Raw genomic sequence first — 22,139 nt, forward strand, 5'->3', positions numbered from 1 at the left:
AGACCCCAGAAAATAGCCTTGGCAGAAAGGATGACATTTTCAAACCATTAGTCACTAATTTCAATGATTACTTCCTCACAGTGGTAGCAAACATTGCACCCAATAATAAACAACAAAATATAGATGTATTTGATTTACTAGTGCAGAAACTGCATGCACCATCAACAGATATTAGTTTCAAACATACAAACCCAAAGAACATTACAAAATTCATCAGGTTACTAAAAAGAAATCATTCTCCTGGCTGTTATGATAAACTATTCAAATATTGCGCTAATATGATATGATTATCCTTAAGCTATCTGTATGATCATTCAGTGACACAGATCTAAATGTGCTGTAGTAACACCCATCCATGAAACTGGAAATAAAGCAGTCCACCTCTAATAGCAACCTTCTAATTTCAGACCTATATTGCTATTTCCAATATTTTCCACAGTGTATGAGTAAGTAGCATATGATGGAATACTTACTCATTTAACTGAGCAGAACTCTCCGTTTGGCTTTTGTAAAGGATTATCCACACACAAATCAATACCAGAGCTCATAAAGCAAGAAGTACTAGCAGAGCTAAAAACCAAAAATTATCCTGTTTATATACTCTGTAACCTTGTTACAGAATATACAAACAGGATCATGAAATTCTGCTTGGAAAACTAGTGTTTCAGCATTAATGGCATCTCTCTTGTATGGATAGAATCTTATACCATCATATAATAATAATTATTATTATTCAACATCGAATAATCAGATACAATCCCTAGAAATAATACAGTTTCAGGACATCATACAGATTGTTCTTCGATTATTCTTCTGAATATGTCAGTTTATAAATTACAAACTAAAGATTCGTTTGTATTAATAAATTTTACATTATGATGCATTTTACATTTGGTAGTATACAATCACAATATTACAAATATTGTTGTTATCAACATTATATTAGTTGTAGGTTACTTAAAACTATGAGCTTGACATACTTATGAAGCACTTTTCATACAGATATAATACTCATCTAGGGAATAAAAAGGGTTTTCAATTAGAATTCTTTTTAGCTGATCATTTAATTTGTTAGTAGGAAGGGTTGTTAGACTTTTTGGTAGGGCATTGGCTAGTTTTAGCCCAGCATGAAGTGCATATTTTTCATATAAAGCTGTTCTGTGGCTATTTACATGGTATCTGAACTTTTGCCTTGTATCGTACTGGTGCAGGTCACAGTTGAAATTTGGATTTGTTGTTTTCACAAGCAATATAACTTTCAATATGTATACACCTATGATGGTAAGCACACCTAATTTTGGGAACAGATTCAGACATGATTCTCGAGTTTTGGCACCACAGATAATTCTGATAACTTTTTTCTGTAGTATTAATAATGTGCTTAGGTTGGCTTGGGTTGTTGCACTCCATATTTCTACAGCATATTTTAAATTTGATGAGAATAGGGCATGATAAGCAGTTTTTAGTACACACATGTCCTTACAATATTTGCTAATCATATTTATAGCAAACACATTCTTCAACAGCTTACTTGCTAAGGAATCGATATGCATGTCCCATTTGGGGCTGTCCTGGATTGTAATTCCCAAGAACTTTGTCCATTTTTCCTTTTTTTACAAAGTCATTTCCTATGGATAATTTCATGTCAAATTCTATTTGCTTCCTTGTGTTAAATTCCATCATTGCAGTCTTTGAAGCACTTACATTTAGATAGCTTTCATTAAAATACTTGACTAATTCATTAGTTACACTGTTGCACAGCACCTCCAGACTCTCGTAGTCTTTGTGGTTACACACTATTGATGTGTCATCTGCATACAATATTTTTGTACAGTTAGGAGAACAATACATCATAACATAACGCTGATTTTGCACAGCACCTCCAGACTCCCGTAGTCTTTGTGTTAACACACTATTGATTTGTCATCTGCATACAATATTTTTGTACAGTTAGGAGAACAATACATCATAACATAAAGCTGATTAAGATGGCATTATTGGCCAGGAGTTGTTTGACACCTGGTGCAAGTCCTTCTATGTAGACTATATCCCAGGCATGAAACCTTAACGTGGGGGAACGTAACATGCAAAGTGCCACAAGACTACGTGGGGCCCACTTTTGTTTTTAACTTACACAAATGATCTTCTAGTGACTTCAAATGAAATTCAAAAACTGTAGTGTTTGCTGACAATCAAGGGTCCAAACTCAACTTTAGAAAACACAGCATGAATAATAGCTGAAAATGCTTAGCAGTGGTTCATAGCTAATTTTTTAAGTGTATATTCAGCAGAATAAGCAGTAAGAATATTATGTAAAGTGTATAACTGTACATCTTGCATAAGTCTTTTTAAGGTACTTTACAGTACATTTACTCTATAATGGATTTTGTTGCTGCAATAAAAATCATCGGGTTCAACTGAACTGTGATTTGTACAGTCAGGGAATGAAATAAGAAAAATAAATAAATAAATAAATTTAAAAAAAGTGTAGGATTTGCTTCCTTGTCTAGGGTTCAGAATGGAGTTAGGTACCCTGGTAGGTTGTGAACAACCTCCTATCTTTAATAATGCAAAAAATTGTGAATCTCCACCAATTCCAATGACTATTAAAAACATTTCTCATTAACCACTTTTGGTACAAATTATCTATCTAGAATGAGATTTTTACTCTGCAGCAGGGTGTGCACTGATGTGAAATGAGGTACTGGCAGAAGTAAAGCTGTGAGGATGTGGTGTGACTCATGCTTGGGTAGCTCAGATGGTAGAGCACTTGCCCGTGAAAGGCAAAGGTCCTGAGTTCGAGTCTCAGTCCAACACGCAGTTTTATCTGACTATCTACTTTAGGGATTGAAAAGTTCTGTTAACCATGGGGCCAGTAGATGTCTTTGTCATAAAGCTGCATGTCAAGTAGTGATTTACTACTGATGGAACTCAATATTTGTGAATGTAAGGAAAACTTTTCATCAAAAGCACAATGTGCAGTGGTGGCTCTTAACTATACATTTTGGGTGTTCACAAATTTTTAGATTCAGATAAATGTGAGAGTGTGAAATTAGAAGCATCTGCAGTATAACAGTTATGCTTATCAACAAGTCTATAAAACTACAGCCAGTGCCAATAATAATAACAATAATAATAATAATAATAATAATAATAATAATAATAAGGTGCATAACTTATCTGACAAAAGAAAGAATTATTTTTGTGGAATTCTGTTGTTTTGTCGTAATTAAATACAGTTTAGGGCAAAAACGAAATAATGTGTAAACCTCCACAACTCTCCATTTCGCAATTTTGTGTAAGTTGGCATTTTTGTGATTTTCTATTTTTATGGACAAATGTACAAGATACCCAACAGACATATTAGTTCATGAATTTACTCCCAGGCTGAAAATGTAGTAGAATACACAACAAGTGTACACTTCCTTGTTAGCTGTTTGCTTGTACTCATGCTCATCTGATTTTGTCACTCTCCCAATCAAAGGATCTGTTGTCAGAGACTTTAGTTCCTTTGAGGCTAACTTTCCCTGGCAATTTACTTTTCTGTTCCCAGAATGAGATTTTCATTCTACAATGGAGTGTGCACTGATATGAAACTTCCTGGCAGATTAAAGCTGTTTGCCCAACCGAGACTCAAACTTGGGACTTTTGCCTTTGAGGGGCAAGTGCACTACCAACTGAGCTACCCATCCTCATAACTTTACTTTTCTGTTAGCATTTAAAATAGATTCAATTAGTTCATGTATCAGAGAAACCAGTGATAGAGTTTTTGTGAATTTTTATATATACAATGTGGGCCTACAGCACAGATAAACCTGACTCACCATAAGATCAACAAATTTCAGAAGCATGACTAAATGCTACAATCTCACAATCAACAGTGATGTGCTTTAGGCCCTTATGATTCTCAGCACCTCAAATGGATAACTGTATGATAAAATTCAGAACTTAATACACTATAACTCATTCAGAAACCCACATAATAGGTTTACGGTCAGTACAACTTTACATACACTGACATCTGATCTAATTTTACTATAGCATAGAGTGAGTGAATTAGCATGTCTGAGGAGTGTGCTATCATCTGGTAGGATTTATGCTGAGTGAACGAGGATAAAAGTGTGCAGCAGTGTGGTACCACCTGGTGGCACTGACATAAAATCTGTGCACACCATGAATTGTGCGCCTTGTGTATGAAATATGTATGTATTTGTCCCATAAGCCAATTATGTCACATGAATTGTGCATGTGTAAAAGCTCCTTAAAATATGTACAACAGATGGCGTGCTCATGACCCTGATGCCAAGTTACAATGAGTCTAGAGGAGCAGTAACATGGCAGATTTGCCATATCTTTCAGATTGCAGCATCTATGTTCCATTTAATAGCATTTAAAGCAAAATAACCAATGAATCCACAAGGTGTCGAAAGTTAGGATGTTCATATGCTCTTGTGCTCTTGCACAGCAGCCGCCACTGACCATGTCTAGTATATATTTAGCTACTGACAATTGGCAAACAGCAGCTATATAGTAAAACTGGGGAGGCAGAATTTTTGTTTTCAAAGTAGCAGCTTTATTTTTAATTTGCTTGATCAAATGTATATCATGTAACAATGAATAACAGTAAGCCATGTACTGATACTTTATTGCTAACATAGTGTGTAGATTAAGTTTCTATGATGTCCTTGTCTCACGCTAATGTATATCTTGACTTATTTCACATCCCTGAAGGGTCTCCTTCATGGTGGGAGTTACAGAACATATCAATAGAATGAGTGGCTGAATGATATCAAAAAATTCTAAGAATGCCCAATGAGCAAGTTGTTTGTTGACAAAGGAAGAAAGTTTGTAATTTAATGGCCTTTATACTGTACACCATTAGAGGTTGAACATTAAATCTGTTGGGCAAGAGTGAAACAGGATTCATTTTATGGCTTTGTTGTAGGAGCCCATCTGGCATAATAGATTTAGGAAAATTCATAGAAAACCTAAATCTATAATAGATCTCCAGGTAATTATTTTATTATGGCTCTTTTCAAATGTGAGTCTAGTTTTTTTACTCCTTAGCCTGTGATGCTCCATCTAAGAAATGAAGATATGTTCAACTATTCCAGACGACTACTCACATATAATCTTTTTGCTTTCAGCAGGGTATTAATGCAGAACAACCAATCTTTGATATACACATCTACCTTCCTTTACTCTCTGCACATCCCATGCTTCTATTTACTTTTGTATTCCACTTTGTCTTTCCCCCTACCCCTCTCCTCCCCCCCTCTCTATTTCTGACCCTCTGACCTCCCCACCTCTCTATCTCTCTGTCTCTCTCACTCATTCAAACATCAACATTAGTATGTACACACAAACAAAGAAATGTTTAGTGAATTATGTTCTCACACTTAATTATTTGTCTCATCCATTTTTATAATATTATGCGTGAACCTGAGGAAGTCTCTCTAAGATGTTCCTAAGACCTGCAGTACAACTTATCATGCAAACTCAGGCAAAATTCAGAGCAGAGCACTATTGGCGTGTAGGTACATCAGTGTACTTGCACAGACTGTTAAGAAATTTTTAGATTGAGGATATCAATGGTACTGTGTAAAGCATAAAATGGTGGTAGAGCATAAAATTAACAAAATTTTATTTTCTTGTCTGCAGTGAGAATGCAGTGCTGAGGAGAGCAGCAGGCAGGATTGCAAGAGCAGCAATCACCTCTCATTAAACTGATTTGTGAGTGATCTGATTCCAACGATGTGATAAAACAATTTTGAAACTCCACAAGTCCTTTATATATGTATATATGTATTTATGTGAGTATGGGGTAACTGAAAGCAGGTAGAAAGGCAAGGAAAGTTGCAGGTTTTACTTTTACATATGTGACTTTATGAAATAGCCTGTAAATAACTGACATACAGCTTGCATGCTGTCTTCTGTTTTGTTTACCTTTTCATCATATACTTTCTGTACTACCATTCCAAGAATGACATCTCCAAATAAGCACAGCCTTTTGCTATCTCTTGCGTTCTCAGACATGGGAGTGATGTGAAATTTTGGTACCATTGTAAATCTTCAATTATTTGATAACAAAAGACTGTGCCTGCATGAAAATTCGTTCACAAAATTATCAGGAAACATTGAGCTTTAAATAACATATTCTGTCTGAATACAATAATAGTCTTGTCAATAATACAGTGGTGCTGGCCACATGCAAACATGAATACATATATATGTATTGTTATTCTGTGGTGAAGCAAAGTGAAATGTAAATACAGTGATAAACCTTACAAATAATTTGAAATAAGATGCACATAGCGTGCATGAATTTTTGAAGAGCTGTATAAAATAATTTCTATGGATGTAATGGAGATAAACGTGTATATATCATGTGTTTGCGTTTGTGAGAGAGAATGTGCGTGTGCTTTGTGCATAAAGTTTATAAAATTATCCGACAATGGGAAATAAGACTTTGTATATAGCAATTTGTGATGCATTGAGGGAAACAGTCTTAGACTGAACTATATAAATAACAGAACATTTAAAAAATTCTCAAGCCTTCCAGAAGTTTCAGTGAATAAAAACTTAAAATATAAAGAATTTAATGAATGACGTTTGGTTGTTTATAAAAATACAAAAATTATAAAAATATAAAAACTCTCAACACTGCAAAACGAAAAAAGTCAAAAGCTGTGAACAAGCGGAAGAGTGAATTTGTGGAATTTGTGTGGGCCATGTTTTGTCCTTTTTTATTCCAGTGATACCTAGCAAAAAGACAAACAGCTGAAAATTGTAACTATTGTATTTTTTAAAACATTATTTTTTAAGAAAATCTAATACAACAATACCAAAATTATAATTTTCTTTTTATTCGGTAATTTCTTACTTTGTCTAAAATTATATGATGTGGAAGTGTGATTGCTTACTCTCATCATACATAGTTTGTTAGTAGAAGAGCAAACTTCCCATTGAACCGTATTCTATAGCCTTTAAGGATTAGCAATACAGTAAAATGCTTTTATTTTACTAATGTATTGCCTGTACTCCCATCTGATTAGGAGCATAACCTATATATAAAATCACTACAAATTACAAATTTTCTTTCTATCATTGTTAATATGTTTAATATTTATTTTGTCTCCTGTCTGAAATTCTTCCATGAATGCATCTGCCAAATGAAACAATTTAAAGAGAATGTTTTGTAGTATATACTTATAGCCATCAAAATTCAATGCTCCTCACAAAATTTAATAATATTGCAAGAAATCCATGAGAAGGTTACAAATAAGTGAGAAGTTTTCCCTTTACAGAGTCCTTACAGATAAAAGCAAGTATGTTACGTATTTATGATGGTGATGGTGGTTATGACAATAGTAACAAATGATTTTGAAATAAGTTTAAATACAATATGTACATATATATATGATTATATATATCTATATATCTATATTCAAATTATTATAAGTGATACCTTCAAGAGAGTATTACTACATGTATACTTAAAATGACTTGCTTGTTTAAAAGTTTTTGACACGTTTCATGAAAATTTGATATGGTATGGAGTGCAATTTTATGATGCACAAAAGATAAATTCAAAATATACGTATTATCACGATGTGAGCTAAATGTGTGGTATACTGTCAGATGTTTTCCCTATCCTTAAAGGCATTCAGAAAAACCCAAAAAAGGGGCCTTCCTATCCTTATTAAATAGATTTCCTTAACAAGTATCATTCTTCAGACAAGTACAATTCTTGTGATCTTTGTGACCATTTGTATGAAAAAAGATGAATATGTCAGACTGTGTAAGGGACTGTTGATAATGTTCATGGATTGGCTGAATCACTAGTGATAATAATAAGTCTTCTAAAACATGTAAGGAAGTAGTGTCTCTTCACAAGGAGTTAAAATTCACTTCTTGTGAAAATTCTGTCTTTCAACAGTTCACCTAGGTGGCAGCTATAATTGATATTTTGCATTTGGACCTTTATAGAGGAATCACTTCCTCTACAAGATATGATTTGTTTCATTTCATTTAAACCATTTAAATGCTGTTTGTGATTTACTTGCTGGTATCCTCATTTTATTTCTTTCTTTTCTTCTTCCTATTCTCTTTCTTAAAAAAGAAGAAAAAGGAAGAAGAAAAGTGCTTGTATATGTTTTGTAGTTCACTGTACATTGCTCAATTGGAAGTAACCTAAATAATGTATTTACTCATTTGTTGTGTACCTGAGAGTATAATGGCTTTAGGATGAATGAAACTTTGTAAAATTTATCAAGTAATTGCTATTAATGTTACAATTACAGCTTAATTCTGAGCTGCAGTCAGATGAGCAACAAGTTGCCTAATTATTATTAAAATATTTGTAATAATCTTACTAAAATACTGCTTCCCCCATCCCAATTTTATCTTTATTCTTATTGTTTGGTGGCACTACACTGTCCTCAGTCTCATACAAGTAACAGTTTTGTTACCAGTATTGCTTATTACAAGCAAGAAACCCATTGCCATCTGTTAAGTTAAAATAAGATACATTGATAAAACAATTTCCATGTGGTCATCTGAAGGCAGTTCAAAATCTACATTGAATCCTGTGCCTTAAATATTTTCCAGGTCATGGAAATCAGGAATTATAAACTTTGTATTTTAAAGTTAGCTTCTGGTTCACATCAAAGGTCATAATGATCATTTTCAGTAATGAATAATCTCTTGGTTATGCCAAACCACACAAATATTATTCCAGACATGGCACTGTAATATTTATTGTTGTACCCTATCACTGTCACATCACTGTTGTATATTTAGTGTGAATGAGTTAAGACATAAAGAATAACAAACAAATAGGAATATAGTAGCTACTGCCATGTGAGCATTTTGAGGTTCTATATTCCATATTCCTGTCTACTCTTCTTAAAATATACAACTGTTCAGACAGCCAAATTTGAAAAATTGAAACTATGAACCTTTTCCAAGCCTTATGATGTGAGACATAACATGAGAAACAAATTATGTACCTATTCATTTATCAATTCTTCTTTTTTATATATTGTTGCTTATTAAGGTATTTTTTAAATACTTTCAAATATGGACAAAATTTCATATATGAAGGTACATTATGTACCTCCTGCTGAACCCAAACAGTTTATTTTTATTTTTTATATAGTTTTATCTGCAGGTGATATTATTTCAAAATTTTATGTGGTTCTTTTATTGACTACTTTTTCTAACACATACCATAAAAATTTTGTCTAGTTTGTTCTATTTTTGTTACTTCCAGAAAAAACACGTCATAAAAATATGTTCAACCACGTTATTTTACATCCATCCTTCTGCACAATATGACAGTGATGTACAAATTTCTGTGGTGTTTAGGACAGGTCGGCCCCTTAAATTTGCCTGTTAAATATCTCCAAATGATGTTAAACAATAGATATTTAAAAACTGTATGCATTTCTTTGTGGTATTTTGTGTTATCTGCCCTTGTTTTGAGATGGATGTATGATAGGTCCATTAATTGAGAGGAAACTTGAATAATGTTGTGATAGTGTCCTTATTGCACAACATTGTTACAGATATGAGTAAAAACCAGCTTCCACTTGTAATAGGGCAAGTATAATATTTCATTTTTGTTAACTGGGAAAATAAATAAATATTCACACAGAGAGCAGTATGAGGGGCTTAACAAAAATAATAACCAGAATTTAATTAAAAAGTTGCACTAGACAACATTCTTGAATGAGAAAATGTTTCTATGCAATACAGTACCTTGCTTTGCAACACTGGGTCATGTACGAGGATATCATGAGCTTTGGAGATATAGAGTAGATAATATGAGAGCAAGACGTGACATTATAATAAGCTGCATTATTAATAAATTGTATGTTGAGTTAACATATATGCATATCCAGCTTTCTTGACTGCATATGTTAAATGAGAGCTCATCTTTTATGGAAAGAAAATTGCAAAAAAATGATAAATATTGTCATCATCACTGTAGACTGAGTTTACAGTTAATCAGAAGTACCATATTTTTTGTTACTAATGTGATACATCTATTGTTTACTCATACCAATTTCATTTGGAGATAAAGTGATGAGAACAAATGATGTTTGTGCACTGGAACAATATTGTAACAGGTGGTATACCTGTGTGTGTGGAAAAAAAGCTCAAAACATTTTGTTATTAAATGCATTTTATATGAATTTTTACTTTTTGTTTTTGTGTACCTTTCATACTTCATTATGATAATCACTCATTTACAAGGCACTATGCAGATTTTGCATTTTTCTTTTGCTGCATACTAACAACTAATAATCTGACACAGTTTTCTAGAAAAGTAGAAGTGAATATACTGCAAGGTTTGAGCAAAGATTCTCATAGGAATGCTCTTTTGCAAATAAGAAATTGTTGAAGGAATTATGTATTGCATGACTCTCATATTCAAAATAATGTGTGATCATCACACTGAGTCTTGTCTTATGAACTTTTGTACTTCTGAGAGGAAAATCCTCATGTTTTAAAAAGACTTTCAAGTATGATTCTGCGAGGACACAGCAGAAAATATTGAATCCCATATACAAGATGCTGGATATTTATTACAAGTGTTGATGACTAAGGAAAAGTCAAGCAAGCTATTAAAAATTGCTTGAAAGACATCCCAGTATCGAGATTACACCAACACTAATAACAGTGTTTTAAAAAATGTAGTAGTGGCAAATACTGACAGAAACTTGATGCATGCTTTTCAGCACAACTATACATAGTTAAATTGACTTTAAGGAGAACACAAGGTAAAAGAATTTGGAGTCTGTCAAAAAATGCACAAAAATAGATATGTATATAGCAATACTACACAAAGCAGTGAGCTGTCATTGTAAATATACGAAAGCTGAGAAATTATTGCAAGTTATGAAATCTGTTTCTTTCTCTTCTGGATGAGTTTGCTTTCTTGGAGTACAATCTTGATGACATCTATTCATTAATATGTCTATTCAATACAGATGATTTTATACAAATAGGGTACCTCAGCAACAAATTTACTGCAGGTTAAGTCATTGATTCCATTGTGGAAGTTTATTACTTTATTTGCAAAGCTTTATTCTTTGCAGATGAAGTAATGATAGCTAAGATGGAAGCAATGACTTTAACCATCAATGAAAATGACATAATTGGATCATTTATATGTTGGTTTACTAAGGCATGCTGTTTAGTATTGAATTTTAATGAAAATGTGAAAACAGTAGAGAGTGTTATACTCATCATAAATGACATATTTTAATTAAATGACAGCATAATTGGTACTATCATACTGAGACTCTGTTTGTTGTTCATACAACTTACATGAGACGAGCATATTGACAGCAAGTAGTAAATTGTGTAAAGATATAAAACAAGCAAGATGGCACTGCACAGTCACAGGAAAGTGGTGAATATGTGGTCTTTTAAAACTTAATTCAAGAGTATGGGTGAGCATGATTCAAAACTGGTTGTATAAAAAGCTGATCGCTGAGTTACTTATCCTCAGTTATAAAATACTGAAAATTTATACATGTTCACTTTCACAACTCATTCAGTTTCTGCACCTACTTAATGAATCATCTTGTGTAGTTTCTTTTCCTTTGCATCAGCTCTTCATAGATATGCAAGTGGAATTAGACACCTAGACATCATACAATCCTGATTGTCACCTTGGGTAATCACAGTTGTCTTGTCTCTCACTGCTAATTTCTATTCTTTGGTTTAGATTCTTGTGTTCCTTTTCGGCTTTTTATGTACACATGCACAGTGTCTGTTTCTACAACCCCTGAGACACAGAACATTGCTTCAGTCTTACTTTGTATAGTGAACCATATCTAAATACATACATCAAAAAAGTTTTGCATCACCCCCAATTCCCAGAACTCCTGAAGACAGATGTTGACTGTGATATTGACACAGCCCCTTTGACTGCAAAGATATCACTAAACCCGCCCAAAGATGTAAACAACCATGCATGAGCAGTGCCTATTAGACGGAGGGGGTCCGACTACCGATCACTTCCAGTCATTCCACCATGAAAGAGGTACATGGCTCAAGTTGTCTGTAGTTCAATCACACCTAGATGGTCAATACTGTGGTTTGATCACATCCGCATTGTTACTTTGTGCCAGGAAGGGCTCTCAACAAAGGAAGTGTCCAGGTGTCTCAGAGTGAACCAAAGTGATGTTTTTCAGACATGGAGGAGATACACAGAGACAGGAACTGTCTATGACATGCCTCGCTCAGGCTGCCCAAGGGCTACTACTGCAATGGATGACTGCTACCAATTGATTATGGCTCAGAGGAACTGTGACAGCAATGCCACCATGTTGAATAATGTTTTTTGTGCAGTCACAGGACATCATGTTACAACTCAAACTGTGCACAATAAGCTGCATGATATGCAACTTCACTCCCGATGTCCATGGCGAGGTCCATCATTGTGAACACGACACCATGCAGCGTGGTAGAGATGGGCCCAACAACTTGACAAATGGACTAGTCAGGATTGGCATCACATTCTCTTCACTGATGAGTGTCGCATATGCCTTCAACCAGACAATCATTGGAGATGTGTTTGGAGGCAACCCAGTCAGGCTGAACACCTTAGACACACCGTCCAGCAAGTGCAGCAAGATGGAGGTTCCCTGCTGTTTTGGGGTGGCATTATGTGGGGCTGACGTATGCCACTGGTGGTCATGGAAGGTGCTGTAATGGCTGTACGATATGTGAATGCCATCCTCCAACCGATAGTGCAACCATATTGGCAGCATATTGGTGAGGCATTTATCTTCATGGATGACAATTCATGCCCAGGATAATGACATCACTCAACTAGAGTGGCCAGCATGTTCTCCATACATGAACCCTATCAAACATGCCTGGAATAGATTGAAAAGGGCTGTTCATGGATGATGTGACCCACCAACCACTCTGAGGGAACTACGCCGAACTGCCATTGAGGAGTGGGACAATCTGGACCAACAGTGCCTTGATGAACTTGTGGATAGTATGCCACGATAAATACAGGCATGCATCAAAGCAAGAGGATGTGCTACTGGCTATTAGGGGTACCAGTGTGTACAGCACTCTGGACCACCACCTCTGAAGGTCTCACTGTATGGTGGTACAACATGCAATGTGTGGTTTTCATGAACAATAAAAAGGGCAGAAATAATGTTTATGTTGATCTCTATTTCAATTTTCTGTACAGATTCTGGAACCCTCAGAACCAAGGTGATGCAAAACTGTTTTTGATGTTTGTATATGTCACAACTTCCATTGAGATTCATCAGAACAGAGGGATACTGAGAACTGAAAGAGGAGTCAGGCATGGAGGTTCCATGTCACAAAACCATTCTAAGCAGAAATTTTCTCATCACTTATACAGTAAAATGAAAAACAATATGTATCACTAAAAGATATGTGAACTATCTTTATTTTGCTTACGACATTATACAGTTTACCTCTAGTGCTGGTAAGTGTTCATGACAAATAGTGAACTTCACAGTGCAACTTTGGAAGTAATCCTCATACTCAAATACATTAAGACTAAAAAAGAACATTATAAAGTTGACAATAGAATTAGTCGATGTGTTGTCAGGACAACTGAAGATGACAACTATAAGGAACGCAAAAGAAATAAGCAAGAGAGTAAAAATGACCTTTGGGGCTCTTGGTAAGCATATTGAGCTTATAAACAAAATCTCAGAAGATGAAGTTTACTGTTAATGTGTATTACCAACTTCCACTCATGGCAGTGAGACACAAGCTATTAACATGAAAAACCTTAAACTGAGAGCTGCTCAGTGAGCAGTGAAGAGATGCCTGTTGAGAAGTTTTAAGATAAAGAGGAAGATGAATAACTGGGTCAGAAAAGAAGCTGAAGTGAAAAATGTAGTTATGACTATGAAGAAACTGAAATGATTGTGGATGGAACATTTATCTTGACAAATAGATGTTAAATGGGCCAAGTAAGAATTTGCCGTATTCAAATAAATAATAAAATAAGACGACGAGCATATGGCTGGCAAGGGCAACACACAGCCAGGAAAATAGACAGTAAATGGACCAAGGAAGTTCTTTGAAGGATTCGAAGAAATTATTATGAAAATGAAATTAAGGTGTATGATACAATTAGGTAGACAAATAGATGTTAAATGCACTGAGTAAGTTCTTGGCTCAATTCAAAGAAAAGATTAAAAAAATATGACCCTGGAAATGGAGGGAAACATTTAGTGAAGAAAATAGATGAGAAATGCACCAAGTAAATTCTTTGAAGGAATCAAAGAAATAAGAAAAGACTGAGATAATAACCTAATGGCAGGTAAGTAAATGACAGGAAGTGTGCATGGGCAGCATGAATGCATACACTGAAAACACAAAAATGGGGAAGTCAAGAGAGAGGTAAAACTGTGTCATGTGATTGATGGCCATATATATCCTACAAAAAGTGACTGCTAGACTGGAAAAGAGCCCATACTTATGTCCTAGTGAAGAATAAGGGAACCAATCAGGATAGACTCTAGTGTCCAGTCCTGAAATATATGCTGTGAGGACAGTACCCACAAGTTAACCATCATCATAAATTGCTTTATGGGGCACAAATATTGATGGGCTGATCATCAATCTATAATGCAGACAGTGTGATTAGTCATGTCTGCAATTGTCTAGACTAGACTTGAATACCTAACAAATGTAATGAAAACAGATTGACTGCTGAATAACAATGGAAACTGGAGATGAGGGCTCTGCTGGAACAGGATTCATATTAAACTGTTCATGCTGGTTCCATGATGTGTGGTTCACTGGGACATAGGATGTGGCCACAACTACTGTGAGCACTGCTCTACTGAGGTTTAGTGTATCTCATAAAACTTTTCAGGCTATAATAAGCCAGTATAATGTGAGAAAAGTTGCTGGAAGCTGTTCTGCCACATTCATGTTTATTGAACTTCAGTATTCTTGCCTGCTTGAAAGAACATTGAGAGCAGCAAACTGAGGAAACCAAAGCATTAGAGCTGTTCCAGCTAAATGTACCTGAACTTTGCTCCACAAAGTTCGGCTGAATGGATAATAATATGAATCTTAGCAACCCAAATGCTAGAGCTACTTCTTATTTGGAGAAAAAATTGTAGAAATTTAGAAAAAGGGGAGAGAGATTAATGAAATTGAAAAACGAGTTAATGGGATTAAATGAAATATAATAAGGTTATCAGAAAGCACCGAAAAAAGATTATACAGAATTAAAACACCTTAAGCACAGGACTGGAGGAGGGAGGAAAGTCAGGTGGAGACTGTATTGTAAATGCGAAAATTGATGGCACCATCACAGGTATTGAAGAATACCAGATATAACACTAGGACTTGTTCAAAAATGAAAAAAAATATTCCATGCAAATCTGTAAGTATAGATATCAACTGGCTCAAATGCTGATGAAGAAGCAGAACACAAGAATGAAACATTACATAAGCTGATAAATGACAGAAAAATCAGTACAAAATGATAATGAAGGATTTTAATGCAAAAGTAGGAAAAACCAAAGACTTATTATTTATTGGATCAACTTGAAATATTGCACAAAAAGTGATACAGGTAATATTTTAGTCGAATTTGCCAACAAGAAACACATGTTTGTGTTCTTTCCAGGAGAAAATATGAAAAATGTTGATTTATCAATGACCAAATGAAACCAAAAATGAAAATGACTTTGTGGTCAGCACTTGCCACTGGATGGTGAAATTTACATATAGATCTACACACATTTGTCCTAGCTTTTGGAACTACATGTTCCTACTTATAGGAGGAAAGAGAGGTAGGTTGGGGATGGTTGTGAAGGAAGGTTGGATCACTTTGACCCCAGGGTGAGTACAACCGAGCTGTTGTGAGGACAAAGGGGCATGAATCTGAAGGGGTATTGATCAGGGAGAGTAGAACATTGAAATTAGAAGATTGGTGGACACTGACCAGAGATGTTAGTATTAGAGTGGGAATTAAGATGGGTTAAGTGGAAGAGAAACTGAATCAGTAATTCAGTTAATAATTATGAGGAAAGGGTATAAAAAGAGCCAGAGAGAGAGCAGAACAGGGAGAGGCAGAGGGAGCATGGGGAAGGGGGAGAATGAAGGTGAAGAACTAAAAAGGAATAACATAGATTGCAGGCCATTAAAACTGCAGCAACTAAATGGATGTCAAATAATGAAATTTTATTTATTGTCCCTTTACAGTACAATAGGAAAGATCATGATTAAATTTCTAAACAGTTTGGAGGTATACAGCAAGAAAAATTTAGCACAGAGAACTGCCACCTCTGGCAGCAACAATGGCTCTTCCCTGGCTGGGTATCGAGTTGAACTGAACTTGGATGACAGCTATGGGAATGCCATTCCATGGTACTTCTACTCTGTGCAAGTGTGAACGACAGTGGCTGGCAGATGGTGGTGAGCCAGTCTCATGACAATCAACGAATCAGATGTTTGTGGGTTAGAGATCTGGAGAATGTACTGGCCACGAGATAGGTCCAGACGGAAGGGTCTTATTGAAAGATAATGTCAGAGATACCTCAAAAATAGAGCACTACCATTGGCCTCAATACATCACAAATTTAATGCCTGGTGTGCTCACCAAAGTTGATCATGTTGTGGACTCATGGCACCTCATACTATCAGACCATATTCTGAGCCTGTATAACAAAGGAAAATGGGGCCTGCCAACACTCATTCTCCTTCAGTCCTTTGCACACAGATGCATCCATTGTGATGCTGTGCACAGAGCCAGGACTCATATGAAAAGATGACACGGCTCCACTCCTGCATCCAGTGACGGTCATCCATGCCAACAGTACATGATGCTTCAGATCTCATCACACTGTCCATATGAATACTTGGCTTGCTGCAAACAAATCCATCTTCTGACTAGAGGTATGTGTCATGGCTGTACAATTCTACATGTCGGACTGAACAGTATGTTTGTGTTCTCAAATGCTGGTCAGGTGGAGTCTCTGAAATTCTGCATGTCATTGAGAACAGCCCACTTGAATCCGTTGATTCCGTATTTACAAGAAAGCTGTGGACTCCTGAACAAAGCAAGCAACAGTATTCCGTATAGATGAAGCATAGCCTCAATAGCCCACAATGTTGTCACTGTTGAATTCCGACACATGTTGGTAGACACCTCTTCTTCTACATGAGATATGACATGGTCTTCTCACAAAAACCAACCTTTAACTTGATTTCTAAATGATAAAACTGCTATGTATCCTTCTGTTACATAAAGAGTGTAGGTTTTGTTACTCCTATCTACTTTTCATTGTTGCATTAAAATGCTAATCATTTGAATATTGAAGCATGTCAATTTGATATTCACTGTGTCTTCTCTTCATGATGTTGCACTTTTAATGGCTAGCAGTGCAATTAGGGAAGACATTAGACACACACACACACACACACACACACACACACACACACACACACACAGACACACACACACACTCACACACACACACACCACACACACACACACACACACACACACATTGATAAAAGATTATGATAATGAAAAATGAGAGGGCGGCAGAGTGGATTACTGTAGTTTAATGGAGGTCAAGTCCAGGATGGTGTCAGTATAAAACAATATGATTTGAGGGCAAGTTCCTGTCTCCAGGTTATTATTCTCTAATTTCATTGAGTATTTCTGTGCTGAAAGATATATTTTAGAAAACTTTCAGCTGCTTATGAGTGTTTGCATAACATAGTAAGCTACAGTTATGTGTTCTGTAAACTTTGGGAGCAATATCTTTTCACAAAATAATTTCCTCCTTATTGCAGTGTATTTGCTTATGTGGCTCTTTTTATCATTGATCTGTTTGTTCAATGTAAACTTAGCTCTTATAAATTCAGCTGCTATGTTGTAATATTGTGTTTTGTGCATATTATGAGTGGTATATTGTGCTCCATTTAATTTCTTGCTAAACTCAGGTGTTTATCATCCATATTTGGCATATGTTAGCACTGTTTTCAACTTTGGTACACAAGTCTGTTAGTGAGCATAACCTCCTCAGGGTAATTAGTATCAGGTAGAAGTATCCAAACAACCCATGTGATGCACCAGGCACACAGGTCTCTTCAGTCATGCTGTACAGCATGTTTAGGTACTGGGAACTGGATGTTTCCCGAATGAATAGCTCTTTTATTCATATGCTCAGTCAATTTTGTGGTAGTCATTACTGTATAAAACACTGTGTAATAGACACATGTTAGTTGGTAAACAAAATACTTAACTTTGTAACGTACTGTGCCATGGATATTGTACAACTTACCAGTGGTGGTGTTTGAGTAAATATTAGTGGGTGGTTGCATATGGTAAGTTTTACAACAGAAATGACTGTCGAATTAAGAACCTTGGGAGAGTAGTAATGATATAGGAATGTCATATGATTTGACAAGGATGTTAAGGAGTTTGGGAGGGCTCTGAAAGGAGATAGTGGATGGCGTGGAGAGGATATCAGAGGGAGAATCTCATTTTGGGGCTTGACAAGAGAAAGTCATAGATTTGGCAGAGTAAAGTACTGAGGCTTTTGAGACCTGGGTGGTACTGGGTGACAAGGGGGTTGCTTCTGAGATTTATAGAAGTAGGGGCTATATAAGTTAGAGGGTCAGAGCAAGAGGCTCTTTAGGAGATCTGTTTGTGAATGAGATCTGTGAGGTAGTTGCAGTAGATGAAAGCTTCTAAGAGGTTGTTAGTATAGGTGGTGGAATAGACACATTTTCCTTGTATACATGGGCTGTAGGGTAGGGAAAGTTTGGTGCAGAAGGAGTGGCAGATGTTAAAGCAAAGGTATTGTTGCTTAATGATTATTGACTGATTTTATGTGGGCAGTTTTCTGTAATTCTTTTTAATTTTGTTGTACTTTCCCATCTTCATACTCTTCCCTCCTCGCTCTGGTTATTTTATTTCCCACCTAATTTCCTCCTAATTCTTCATTATTCATTTCATTCCTCTTTCATCTTTACCTCTCACTCAGTCTTCATTATCTCTGCACTGAAGCCAGTCTACTACCTTTGACCTCCTTCTCTCTCTGATGCCACCCCTCCATCTCTGTTTCTGATTGTCCTCATAAGAGGTTGTTCTCTCTCATCCTGGAATCTGAGTGACTTGCACTTCCTTTCCTATCCATCAGTCACTCCTCCTCAAAGAAAGAACTAATAGTTTCAAAAGCTATTGGCAGTATTAAAAGTTTCACCTCCTGAAAAGTTGACATTGACCAAGAACAATTATGTCTCATAATTTTATATTTTTCTCGATGGAATTTTCCTTTTCATTCAATTACTATATTTTATTAAAAAATATGGAAATTGTATAGGATGTAAGATTCATTTACCATTTTTGAATTTCAAGTGATCACAGACTGTCATTAATAATTATTAATGTCCTTAGCTGCCCCAAACAGACGAAGTGCTTTGTTGCTGCTCTACCATGTTTGTTACTTTGAGTGTGATACACCAACCTATCTGTGATCATTGGCATAATATTGTAGAAGGTGTCACAAATTCAGATACATAAAAAGTTCATGGATTTCACATATTTATTTGCATACTGGTACATAATCCAACTTCCAGATTCTGCTTTGTGTTGAGACCTCTTATGCCAGATAGATGCTATTCAAAATCTTGTAATCTAATATTTTACTGTTTCTGTTGTTTTCCCACAATCTTTCAGTGACTGTGTCAAGGTTTGTTTATGTCATGCTACATTGTATCTTTCCAAACATTTTTGAGTGCCATGCAAAATTTGTACCATACCATCAACTGTAAACTAAATTTGTGCTTCTTAAAAACCTGAGAACTTGTGACTGCTTATGGATGGTGTGCGGAACATTATGAGCTACAGTTACGTATTCCAGAAACTTGGTCAGCAACACCTTTTCAGAAAGTAATTTCTCCCTTATTGCAGTGTAAATGCTTATGTGAGTAGTGCAAAATTTCTATTCCTTTTACTCATTAACCTGTTTGTTCTATGAGTGTGATGTAAACTTATCTCTTATGAATTCAGCTGCTGTGTTGTACTATTGTGTTTTGTGCATATTATAACTGTGTAAGGGTCTATGGGTTGCACACAGCCGTATGGTACATAACACGTGCTCGCCAGCTGACCGGTCTGGAATGCTGACAATCTGCTTGGTCAGTACACATGTGTCCGGCCACAGTGTGGTGCAGCACTAAGCCACTGGCTGCCGTCTGCAGTGCGCCGTATTAACTAGTGTGGCCTCGGGCACGAATATGTCTCTTTTCTTAGCGCACCATGGAGCCTTTCGATACGACCGTAATTACGATGTCAGACACAGTGATGATAGGTGCATGTAGCTCATGTGTTTTATAGTCTGCCTTTGTTAATAAAACTCTTTGAATTTACTTCTCATGTTCACGTATTGCTGTACCACCGCTTACAAATCTTGACAAATATTTCATCTAATTATCGTCCGGGACAACAACACAAACAACCCCCTTATAGAAATGGTGTCAGGAGTGGGATAACTATGGAAAATCTACAGTCCTGTAGAGGTGCAGCACAAAGTGAGCTTCAAGCAGCAGCAGCAGCAGCATGAACATCTTCCGACTACACGGGGACATACAACTCTGGAATTAAGGTTGGTCTACTCCAGTTTGGCTACAATATGAAAGGCAGTGATGGATTTTTATTTTACATTTGAGTGACTCATTGGCATTAAATTATACAAAATGTCGCAATCCAGTCAGAGTAATGTTATCGATCTACAAACTGTTATTAATGAACTGCAAGAAGAGATTCAGCAGTTAAAAGGAGAAAGAAGCAAGTGTAACATTCCAAAAGACTTGTCAAATCATATTTCATGCAGAACAGGTACAACTACAATAAAGAATCTTTCATTATTGCCATCAGTACCAGTGTTTAGCAGGAAACCTGATGAAGATGTGAAAGTGTTTTTTCGTAAACTTGAAGGTGCTGCCCTGTTAGGATCCTGGACAGATTCTGATAAGCTAGTGGGTGCCAAATTAAGAATTCAGGAGCAGCACAAGATTTCATTAGCAAGGAGGCTACTTGCATGAAAACAGAAGGTTACAATGAGTTTAGAACGATTGTTGTTCAGAGATTTAAACGTAAAAATGCAATCAGATTTTACAGAGAGCAGCTTAACAGTTTGCTAATGTGACAAGATGAATCTATCGAGCAATTTGCTGACAGAATTAGAAACATCAACACTCAAATGTACGAGTTAGTAGAAGATGAAAATGAAAATCGCATTCAGTTGTTCGAAGCCAACCAGAGAGCCTTGTACACATTCATTCATGGGTTGCATGGAGAGGAAATAAGCAAAGCTGTTCAATTGGCATGATGTAAAACGTTTCAGGAAGCAGTAGAATTAGCTGTTGGTTTTGTTGAAGCACTAAGATGACCGAATAAGATGCAGAAACTAGAACGCAGAGTTTTCAACAAAACAGTACAATGCTACAGATGCAATAAGCTGGGTCACAAGCAAAAGGATTGTAAAGAGAATCAAATCTGCTATCACTGCAGGATGCAGGGTCATGTTTTGAGAGATTGTCACAACAAGAAGAAAGGTAATGTGAACAACAGACCATCTGTCAGATCTTTAAACGAGTACAGGGATGTACGGGCCACCACTCCATCCGCCCCTTGCCAGAGACAGTGATTCCTGCTAGTTCCAGCAAAAGTCAGAATGAAAATGACTTCACAATAGGTGCTGTATATTTTGGGAGAAACAGAGAAACATCAAACTACTTATTGACACAGAAGCACAGACCTCTTTAATGTGGTGTGGCATAGATAAACAGGATAAATTGAAACCGCCGCTATTAAAAGTGTGACGGTTAAACAGAGGAAACCTACATATCTATGGAGAAGTTGACATAGAATTAATACTTGGCCAAGGCCAAGATGAAGGTGAAAATAAAGATAAAGATAAATATACAGCAAGGGTGCAAACGTGTTATGACGGTGTACTTGGATTTGATTTCTTGTCCGCTAACGAGGCAGAGATATTTGTTGCAGAAAGAAAGATCAGAATAAGCCTTAGCAACTACAACCTAGGAAATTGTTCTTCAGATTGTACTCAAAGGAGCAGCAA

At 36.0% G+C, this 22,139-nt stretch overlaps 1 protein-coding gene across 1 annotated transcript in view; it reads left to right on the top strand.

The window, feature by feature from the left end:
- LOC126237003 (regulating synaptic membrane exocytosis protein 2) overlaps positions 1–10,179 on the top strand; it is a 1,236,422-nt gene extending 1,226,243 nt beyond the window's left edge. Inside the window, exon 25 of the mRNA XM_049946727.1 lies at positions 5,662–10,179. Coding sequence (XP_049802684.1) covers positions 5,662–5,664 — 3 coding nt within the window. The 3' untranslated portion in view covers positions 5,665–10,179. The remainder of the gene's footprint in view (positions 1–5,661) is intronic.
- Positions 10,180–22,139: the final 11,960 nt, after the last annotated feature.

Source organism: Schistocerca nitens, chromosome 2 (genome assembly GCF_023898315.1).
Source record: "Schistocerca nitens isolate TAMUIC-IGC-003100 chromosome 2, iqSchNite1.1, whole genome shotgun sequence".
Taxonomy (NCBI): Eukaryota; Metazoa; Arthropoda; class Insecta; order Orthoptera; family Acrididae; genus Schistocerca; species Schistocerca nitens.